Source organism: Daktulosphaira vitifoliae, unplaced genomic scaffold (assembly GCF_025091365.1).
Source record: "Daktulosphaira vitifoliae isolate Bord-2020 unplaced genomic scaffold, ASM2509136v1 Scaffold_1, whole genome shotgun sequence".
NCBI classification, from domain to species: domain Eukaryota; kingdom Metazoa; phylum Arthropoda; class Insecta; order Hemiptera; family Phylloxeridae; genus Daktulosphaira; species Daktulosphaira vitifoliae.
In genome coordinates this window covers 65,928,129-65,938,816 of record NW_026099572.1, presented here as the reverse complement: position 1 = coordinate 65,938,816, position 10,688 = coordinate 65,928,129, and the positions used below count along the sequence as shown (strand labels likewise).

General features: G+C 24.8%; 2 protein-coding genes across 3 annotated transcripts; both read left to right on the top strand.

The window, feature by feature from the left end:
* Nucleotides 1-411: 411 nt before the first annotated feature.
* LOC126896044 (uncharacterized) lies at nt 412-1,958 on the top strand. Of its 2 annotated transcripts, none has more exons than XM_050668477.1 (2): nt 412-526; nt 904-1,958. In XM_050668477.1, the coding sequence occupies exons 1-2, from the start codon at nt 524-526 to the stop codon at nt 1,774-1,776; spliced, it is 876 nt and encodes a 291-aa protein (XP_050524434.1). In that variant the 5' UTR covers nt 412-523; the 3' UTR covers nt 1,777-1,958. The 2 variants fall into 2 exon arrangements, with proteins under 2 accessions (XP_050524434.1, XP_050524435.1); XM_050668478.1 differs by having other exon boundaries at nt 430-526; nt 907-1,958.
* A 6,529-nt stretch (nt 1,959-8,487) lies between these two features.
* LOC126895056 (uncharacterized) lies at nt 8,488-9,418 on the top strand. Its single transcript, XM_050666523.1, has 3 exons — nt 8,488-8,869; nt 8,955-9,218; nt 9,303-9,418. The coding sequence occupies exons 1-3, from the start codon at nt 8,488-8,490 to the stop codon at nt 9,416-9,418; spliced, it is 762 nt and encodes a 253-aa protein (XP_050522480.1).
* Nucleotides 9,419-10,688: the final 1,270 nt, after the last annotated feature.

The following is a 10,688-nucleotide window of genomic DNA, read 5'->3' as shown; positions in this document are numbered from 1 at the left end:
AATTTTCATAATAACTGGAATCAAATTTTTTTTTTGGGTGAAAAACATGTTGCATCTTAATTTAAATAAATCCAATCATTGTATTCAAGCTAACTGAAATAATAATGAAAAATATTAACATGACTAAAGGACGATCATGTAAAATCCTCAATTTAAATTATACATATTTTTAATACCTAAGTGCTATAAATAATATAAAAATATACTGCCGGTAGAATAATTTTCGGCTGTTTTATAATACACTGTTCAAAAAAAAAAATATATATATATGAAGACCCTTTGTGAATTAGGGTCTTCATATAAATGTATGTTTTTATGACCAAATAGACTCAGAATAAATTTTTTTTGATCATACAAAATCACTAAGATTTTATTTTATAATCTATTTGCAAATCTTATCAATACTTCTACATTATCATAAATGTGATAACGTGTTCACTCACTGAAAATGTTAAATATATTTCAAAATGTTAGTCTAATATATTAATACTTTATTTTATTTAAGTAATAAATACAATTAGAAATGGTAAGTTTTAATCGTTTATAATTATTTTATCTACTCGTTTTACTGAATATAACTAACGAAGTAGAAATTATAACCAAATTAGTAGATTAAATTTTTATTTTGTTTTATTAGTATAAATATAAATACTCTGTTAATTACATGTTATGCAGTTTACATATTAATTAATATTCATAACACACATATTTTTAATATCACTTTAGGAATAAAATGTATTTTCTTTGACATTTAAGACATCAAAATCATCATCTTATGTGGATATTTGAATTATTTAACTATAATGTTTAATTACTTTTAAATGTTTTTAACTAAGATTTTAATTTTAAATCATTTATTCTAACAAATTTTGATTTTAGTTTTTTAAATGAATTTATTTTCAGAAGATGCTGAATTTGAAGGTGTGTCAAACATGCATAACATCATATTTACTGAAATCTATCAAGTTACAGTATATGTCTTCTATTGTTTCTAACTCAAATGTAACACATATATCTGAACATACCTCACAGATTGCCAAAAAGTTGAATTTAAATGACGAAAAACTAGCTTACATTATTAATAATCATCAAGAAAAATTGAGACTTTATCCTGTATCTCGTTGGGTTGAAATATTTGATTATTTAAGTCAATATGATTTTAAAAAACCTGATCTTTTAGACATGGTCAATTCTCAACCTGATTTAATGAATGTTAATCGAAGTGAATTACATGAGTGTATGTTTGCTTGGACTAATTGTCATTTTGATGATAAAAAATTAAGACAACTATTAGTAAATCAACCATCTTGTTTATTACTTAATCGTAAACAAATATTATCAAGAATTCCTAAACTTTTACCCTATGTTGGTAATAAACATAATAGACTCTTAGAATTATTATCATATTCTCCTAATATCATGTTTGATAACTGGAAACAAATAGAAGATAAACTAAATTACCTATTATTCAATATGGAATTAGGTCCTAGTCAATTTGTTACCACTCATGTTATGTCAGAATCATTTTTTGATTTAAAATGTAGACATAATTTTTTACTTAGGCTCGGCTTATGGAAACACCGAGATCCAAAAGATAATGCTAATCACGTTACTGGTAATCCATCATTAATGAAAATAATTGAAACAAGTGATAGTGATTTTGCTGTGAAAGTTGCTAAAGTATCTTTTGAAGAATTCATTGTGTTTAAACAGTTATATCAAAAGGAACTTAAAGATAATCAAAACTATATTCAGTCCGATGACGAAGAAGAGTAATTTATCTAGATTACAGTGATTCTGTAATTTAAGGGCTTGTGAAATCATTAAACTTTAAATAACTAAATATTTCAAATTGTTTTATATATTTAAGTATTACTTTTTAATTGTATAATAGCTATTGCTTTTGTATAAAACTAATCCATACCATTTTAAAATAAAAAAACTTAATAGTAAAATAATGAGTAGAAAATTTTTTAAATTAAAATAAAATATATTTGAAAAATAATTATTTTTATGATGGATAATAGTAATATAAGATTTTTTTGATGCTAGCCACTTGATTTGTCTTAAATAATAATTGTTTTTGGCTTTTGATGATTTCATATGTATCTATTTATTTGTTATAAAGTATTTTGTATCGCGTATTTAATATAGGGGTGTTAATATTAATTTTTTTAAATAGCAACATAGATAATAATTTATCTCATAATATAGAAAATGATCTTGTTAAAAAATTAAATAATTAGTCGATAACGAATTTTGAACCAATGCATCAAAAAATATTCATATTATAAAAATAGCAATATCCACGTTCTAACAGCCTATATTTTAGAATGCTTATAAATTTTACAATGTTGATCCAAAAGTTGTAATTGGCCAACATTTTCTATTTAGCCAGAATAATACATATGTTGCTACAAAAAAATAAAGTTGTCTTTACGATATTAGTAATGACTTAAAATTTATTTTATAACAGATTAAGTGATATATTAATATCACTTACAAAATCTAAAAAAAAAATTAATTATTTTAAGAGAAATCAAGTGACTTCTGTTAAAATAGTTAACAAAATTGAAAGTATATAGTTTTTTATTATAATTTTTTTGTTTTTAAAATTTTGTCTATCAACTTGAATTTTATCAAAAAATGATACTATTTGAAATGTGATTTATTGTTCCATTTTTATTTATTATATTATGATATACTTATTAAGTAATTATTCTTTAGAAATTATTTATTTATTTTTTAATATTAATTAATAATATTGTAAAAATTTTTATACATAGTTTTGTATATAATATAATATAATATATAAAAATAATTATTTTTAGGTGATTATGTCCTAAAAACATAAGCCAATTATAATATTTTTTGTTTTCATAGCAAAATTAGATTTTACAAACATAAAATCTACTTTATACTACTTATTATAAACTACTTTATTTAGTTTTATTTTTTAATCAAAAAAATTAATATAGTAAAAATATGATTGCTTTTTTTGAATAAGTATAACGAGCATAAAATGTTTTTAAAATTTTTAATTGGGGTTTTGAAAAAACTTTCCCATTTAGGCATTTAGTGTCCGATTCCGCCCCTGTTTGTATCCGTAGATACACATAGCAGAACATATAAGAGGTTTAAGCCCTCCTGAACTAAAACTTTGTTCACATTACTTTGATATAAATCATTGACAGGAACATGGGTAAAAGATAAATTGAACTTTTAAATTTTTTTTAAAAAATTTCTGTCTATGATGTCAACATACTTTTATTATAAGTACGCCCTGTTTGACTTTACATATGATTGTCAAGCCCCCAAACATTTTGCCATATAAAAAACTCCAGGTATGCAATGAAATTGGAACAAAAAAAAAAATTTTAATTCCTACATGTAGTATTCAATTTTTATATTTTGCATTTGATTGATATAAAGTTTTAAAATGTACATAAGATAAATTAATTTATTAAATTTAATTTTTTATTATTTTAAGTGCGCATTTAAAGTACAGGTGAAATATATTTTAAATATGAAACATCAAATACACTCACCCAAACAATACAAATATATATATATATTTAAAATTAAAATGTACGTATTTCTAATACGTAGATCAGGTATTTCATCTCCGAAATATGATAGTTATAAAATACCCAGCACAATGGGATCATGGCATAATTAGAATAAGTATAAATGATATTTGACAGTGATTAATACCACAACATAAAAAACGCTTCTATGCTAATCTGTTAAATTTCACATATAAAATAAAGTGATTTTTTTGTAAAAGTTGAACATTTTTCTACAATGGCTAATTTTTCATAAAAGAATAATAGTGGAATGATTTTTTTTAATATTGAAGTACACTTTGATTTGATATATTTTTAAAGAGGACAGATGTTCCGGAATATTTTCAAAAATTTAGTTGAAAAAAAAATGTATATGTGTGAGTCAATCTCTTTCAAACTCTTCAATGACTTAAGGTTTTCATAAAAAGTATACCAAAAGTAAGCCTATTGTCTCCAATATTTTTATTAAAATTTCACTTTAATCAGTTTAAAAGAATCTAACCGTATTATCCCGTAAAAACCTGAGCTCTATTAATATGCCTGTATTAATAAAATGTCGATGGTTACAAGGCAAAAGGGACAAAGCGTCAAAAGGACATAAATTGGTCTATAAAAACGGTAGCACAGTGTGGATGAGGCATAGATGGGACAAGTATAGATGATATCTGTCAGTGATTAAAATCACTGTCGTAAGAAACGCTTCGATGCAAATCTGTAGATAGTGTTTCATTTAGAGAAGTTGGTGTATTATTCCAAAAGCAACTTAACTCTAACTCTTATTTCTTTGATTATATCCTGATTAGTAGGTCTTTGATTTTAAAACATAATATAGGAATAAATACTAATTATAATTATTAAATTTAGTATACAATTGATATCCAGTAATTTAATATTGTAATTTATATGGAAAAATTATAAAATAATGAAAAAGTTATATTTTGCTTTACTTTTACGTGTATAAAAATTTAAAGGGCTTGATACAATATTCTTCAATTAAAATTGTTTGTTACTGCATTGGACTACAAGGAACTTTCATCAGAAGCAAAAATTTACTTTTCTAAATCGACTTTTTGCGATGTTTTATATGTGCAATTAGACTTTTTCTATCTAAATTTTAATATTATTACTTATTATTAAGAAATAATTAAGAACAAAAAAAATTGTTTTAAATTAATACTGATTTTGATTATTAATATGTTAAAAACAAGCAAAATGACATATTTAACCTATTTTTAATAATAGTAATCATTTTATAGTAACTTTTGGTGTTTAAGAAGATACTACAATTGAAATATGAACTGAATTAATTTTAATGTTTTACTTTAACTAAAATAACCAATAAATAGATACGAATTGTAGTCATTTGACGTATTGTTGAAAAAAGTAGGTCAAGTTAGAGCAGAGAAAATAAATGATAGTCACAAAAAAATATCTTCTCAGCTTTGCATCGAAGCGAAAACTTAAAATATAGTAAAATAATTTTAATACGAATAAGAAATTTCTTCTTGCAAGGGGCGACTAAAGTGATGGGATCTTTGATCTTTATTGAAGTTATTGAATCTAAATGAGATAAAAATTAAACGAGTTAAAAATTTATACTAACTTAAAAAGAATTTAAAAAAAAATGCAAAAAATTCATGGTCACATGCGAGTTGGAACTTCGTACCCCAAGCGTGTGAAACATAAGTTTTACTAATTCGACAACCGTAAGTTGCTACCAATCCATGAAAAAATTATGGGGAACGAGGGAGTTTTTTTTTCAATTTTTGAGGGTTATGTCTTCAACTAGATACGATTTTTGATCTTTTGACATATTGTTCATCATAATCGGTCCAGCGAGAGCTGAGATTGAGCGTTCACAGACAAAAAAAAAAAAAACACATCATAATAAAATTAATACCTTCTGAGTTTCGCATCGAAGCTAAAAAATAACTAAAAAAAAAATAAAACACATCATAGTAAAATTAATACCTTCTCAGCTTCTGTTTATACCAAAGAAAATGTGAAATTTGATATATTTATATTCAGATCAAACTCATTTTACCCAAAAATTGACTTGTACTATTTTCGCTCAAGTACACATAATTTGATTCATTTTTATAACTCCTTATATTGCTGATTTTACCAATTTGTAAAAGTTAATATTGTAAAAGTTGAACTACTAATTTAAGGAACATCATAAATCACAAAATCTTAATAAGTTCATAAGTTTTCAAAAAAGTTCTTTACGATTACGTGTACATTAGATTAAACATGTATTTAATTATGTATTCGGGAAATCATGTATTGTAAAAATGATGCATGTCAAGAGTTTACAAATGCATTCTATATACTTTAAATAGTACATTTACCTATTTTTAACTTTAATTATATATATGTATTTTTTTTTTCATTCTTTATGTATAAATATAAATTAAAAATTATACCGTGTTGGTTTTTACTTTTATTTCGGGTAGGGGGCAATTTTGGGTCTACTATCGGTTCAAAAAAATCGATAGCCGCTCTTCCCATATGGCCAATAATATCGATCGATATTCAATATCAGTTTGTACCAATATTCTTCCTATGTTTTGGCTACTACTACTGTATTTAAAATTAATGAAGGTAAAGCAGCTAAATAACATTTATCTTGTGGCTTGTGCTTCATTTAGTAAATGTGCCTCATGTGGTCTTAAATTAATAATTAAAGACCGGATTCTCTTAAAATAACTGAACTATAATGCTAATTTTCTTTAAAAAATAAAAAGTATTCTCCAAATAATTTTTGACTTAATTTTTATAAAGCAAAAATATATATTATTTAAATAAAAATATGTAATTCATACATTTATAAAAATATGCAAAATTAATAAATTTATGCTTTAATTTGTAATTTTTCAGTTGTATACATAGGCTCCAACTAAAATTACAGGCTCAACAAAAATCAATTGCAATTTAATGCAACCGTTTATATGAAATAAGAATAAAAAAAAAAAAATGAGTTACTTTATCTTAAACCTGAAGGATCTTGATAATAAAAATAAAAGCACAATGTTTATAATTTGAATAGTTAGTTTTCATACAAACTAATCAGAAAAAATCTATTTTTAAATATTTTTTGTAGTTAAAAAATTTTACAACAAAAAAAAATTCGTCAATTAAAAAAGTGCTGACTCATCAAAATTTATGAAAAATATCCTCCCTAGAAAAATGTATAGGACCACTTATTGTTATATATATTTATAATTCTAAATAAGTCTGTAAAAATGATTGATGATGATATTTTAAAAACTAAATTTATGAGTAAATTTTGTAATTGTAGACTGTAAGTACAGTGTGACCAGGCTACCATTTAGCAAGCGGTTGCTTCTAATAATAATGCTTTATTTTAATTTTTCTAAATGTTTTGTAAGAATTTTCGTGTATAGAAAAATACTTACTTTTTCTAAAATAACTGAAACAATACTACAAAAAAAATTAACTTTTTTATGTATTGAATTAAAAAATATTTTATTGCACATTATTAAAATAACAAATAGAACTTTAAAGATCTAGAACGCAATTAAAAAATGATTATTACATAGACAGTTTCAGCATCTTCAATGCTTTCAATGCAAGACCAACTGTGCCGCTATTGATGTAGTATTCGGGAAAAGGCTATGTTTCGCCCTCTTGAGTTTAAAATAACTATTTTTACTTTTAAAGAAGTATTATTAGTAAATAATTGTTTATTTTCCGTTGGAAATTCATAATCAAAATCGTTGTTCTTTAAATTCTACAAAGTTACTATTACATTTAATTAAATTTTCTACTTTGATACACTTTAATATTTTTTTTTTGCTTAAATTAAATATCTCATATATTTAAGTTGTTCCTTGTAACATTTATTACAATGTTTGAAATGCAGAATTATTAGAAATATCAGTTATAAAACGTATTTTTTTTTTAATATTAATAGTTGACAGAAATTCCTAATGTAAATAAAAATTCTTAAAACAATTGGTTATTATGGACACTAATCTAACTACTAGTATTTATATAGATCACGAATGAATATCAATGGTATTACAGACTCTCGAGAAAAAATTGTCATGTATCATATTTTGAGTAAAAACTGAAGAAGAAAAATTAGATTAATATCTACCTAGTGTTGGAAAATGGAATACTATAAGCGAGAATGAATTATTTTATAACTAAAAGGCATTTTTTCCATATCATAATTTCTGCAATGTTTCAAAAATACATAAAAAACAAGAGTAATGTTACAATAGTATACTATTCTAATCCTAAATCCTGTTCTGGTTCTCTCATTATATTCAACTTACCTACATAATTACAAGAAATAATTATCAAGTTCACAAAAATCACTTTTTTATTTTTTTCGAGAAAATGTAGTTAAACCATTTCTTAAAAATCCGATGGAAAAATTTAATTAAATTTTACATAAAGTCCACATGGTTTAGACAATTGGGTTTTTCCTTTTCTTAGAAAATTTATGATAATACGGCTGTTTAAAAGCAACTCCCTTTGTCTGGATTTTTCACGAATTATTTGATTGTAGACAAAAGAATTGTATTTAAATTATTTTATAAATCAATTTTTTACATAATCACAAAATATTAAATTGAAATTTTAATGAAATAATCTACTAATACATAGCACTTTATTATTCAATTAAAGCTGTTCCATACATGTTACTAAGAAAAATAAACAAGCAATTTTTGTACGTTTCCAAATATTTAAAAAAAATATATTTAATTAAGTTTTCTGTTAATAGTTTCTATGGATAAAATTTTTTATTTGTAAATTAGCAAACATTTTTACTCTCAGGTTATCTTTGAGAATTTTTTGACTTTCAACATTATCATCAATTTTTTTAATTATTCTCAAAACTAACGTCGTTGACATTTTCAAGTTTTAATTATTGAAATTATTTGTAACGATGAGCACGAAGACGCAAAAATTGTTTGCCCAGCTCAAAAAATTGCGTGGAAAACCTACAATTCCGTTTAAGAAACAGGCTCCTGTCAATAAAAAAAAGTACTTGAGTGACAATCCTAAAATTGAATCCAATATTAAAACTACAGCAAAAGACATGCCTAAGCGTTCGTACCGCAAATCTACTCGATCCATAGCAGTTCCAGTAGAAAACTATGAACCGTTCGCCAAAGAAATAATAGAAAAAATTGACCGATCACGTGCATCTTATTGGAAGGACCCTCACGAAATACTCGTAGAACTGTTTTCAACACAATTTGACGAATCATCTACGAAAAGAAAAGTCGAACATGACGATGAGACTTATGTAGTTGAACGTCAAAAAAGTATGAAATAAAATTTTTTTAATCATCGGTTATATTTGTTATTTTTTACAATAATAGTCATGCTTAATTTGTTTATATTTATCAGGTTACGAAAATATGGATATACATCCTACTAATTCGGTTAAGTCGACTGAACTATGTAATAGTTCACAATCGTTGAAAAGGGCAAATACATTTGATGGATATGAGCCATCGAAGAGGTGTAAATACTCAAGCTGCGTAGAGTTTCACTCGAGTAAATACAAAGAAAATAGAGTAGTGTTGAAATTAAGGGCCACATCTTCAACATCTGATTCAGACGACGAATCGAAAAATAAAGACGATTCAGAAACTGACTATGATTGCGATGGTAAAAAATTAATTTATACACTTTAATGAAAACATTCATAATAATAATATTTTAATTCGCATTTTATTTCTTAAAATTCAACAGGACTTTTCTCTAACACAACACGGTCTACAGACGCTCTCGACGCATGTAAATCATCGAATAGACTCAAATACTCGAGTAGCGTTGAGATTTACTTGGCCCAANTTCAAATACTCTAGTAGCGTTGAGATTTACTTGGCCCAACCTGATGAATTGGAAGACAGAATAGTCTTAAAGATTTCAAAAATAAATTCTTCGGACGATTCTGATTCTGAATCTGATTCTTCTTCTTCTTCAAGTTCTGATTCTAGTAGTGATTCTGATTCAAGTTCTGATTCTAGTAGTGATTCTTCTTCAAGTTCTGATTCTAGTAGTGATTCTGGTTCAAGTTCTGATTCTAGTAGTGATTCTGCTTCAAGTTCTGATTCTAGTAGTGATTCTTCTTCAAGTTCTGATTCTAGTAGTGATTCTTCTTCAAGTTCTGATTCTAGAAGTGATTCTGGTTCTAGTTCTGATTCTGATTCTAAAGAACATTCAGAACACGAATAAAATTTTAATAGTTTAAAATTATTTTATAATCCATCAAACAGTGTCGAAGAACATTTTTAATTGAGTTACCTCCCCAAGTTATTTCATGTAATCAAATTTGTTAAACTTTTAAAACTTTATGTTCCTTTTATCATCCCTATTAAAATCATTAAATTATCGTTATTTTATAATTTGTTTTTATACAAAGAAAAAAATACGAACTGTACAAATTTCGTTTCTTGCCTTTTACCTAATTTATTTTATTGTTATACATTTTTTTTTCTTACATTTGTTTTTATTTCTTTAAAAATTTTTTGTTACTATATTTGTTTTTAATAAATTTATATGTTTATGAGAAGTTTTTTTGTTTTAAAAACTGGTATGACTAGAAAAATAAAGAAGTATTATTTTAGTCTATTTTTAAAATGCTAATTATCAAACCAATATATTGAATTAATTTTACAAAGTAGGTTAGTTTTAATAAAACCTACCTTAAAAGAACATGTTTTGATATTGTACTCATTATGGGATGTGCGATCCAGAATTGATGCTCGTCTGTCGAAATGTTGGCTATTGGTCACGGTCTCTAAGGTAAAATACAGTTTGCATGGGCGGTCTCGAGCAGGTTACTAACATATGCCCCCTCCTCCCTCAAAAAAAAACATAATATGTTCTTTTAAATAGGATTAATGCAATTGTAAAGCAACTCATTTTTATGTCTTGCATGATTATAAAAAATACAGAAATATTTTTTCATTATTAAATCAATTACTTTAGATCAAATTTTTTTTGTGACTTAATACACCTTCTTTATATTACTGTATCCATTGTTCTCTTATAATAATTTGAGATCTTAGAAAATACACACTTTTTAACTAAAAAGTCAAAACTATCATAGTTATGAAACGTAAGTTACCAAAT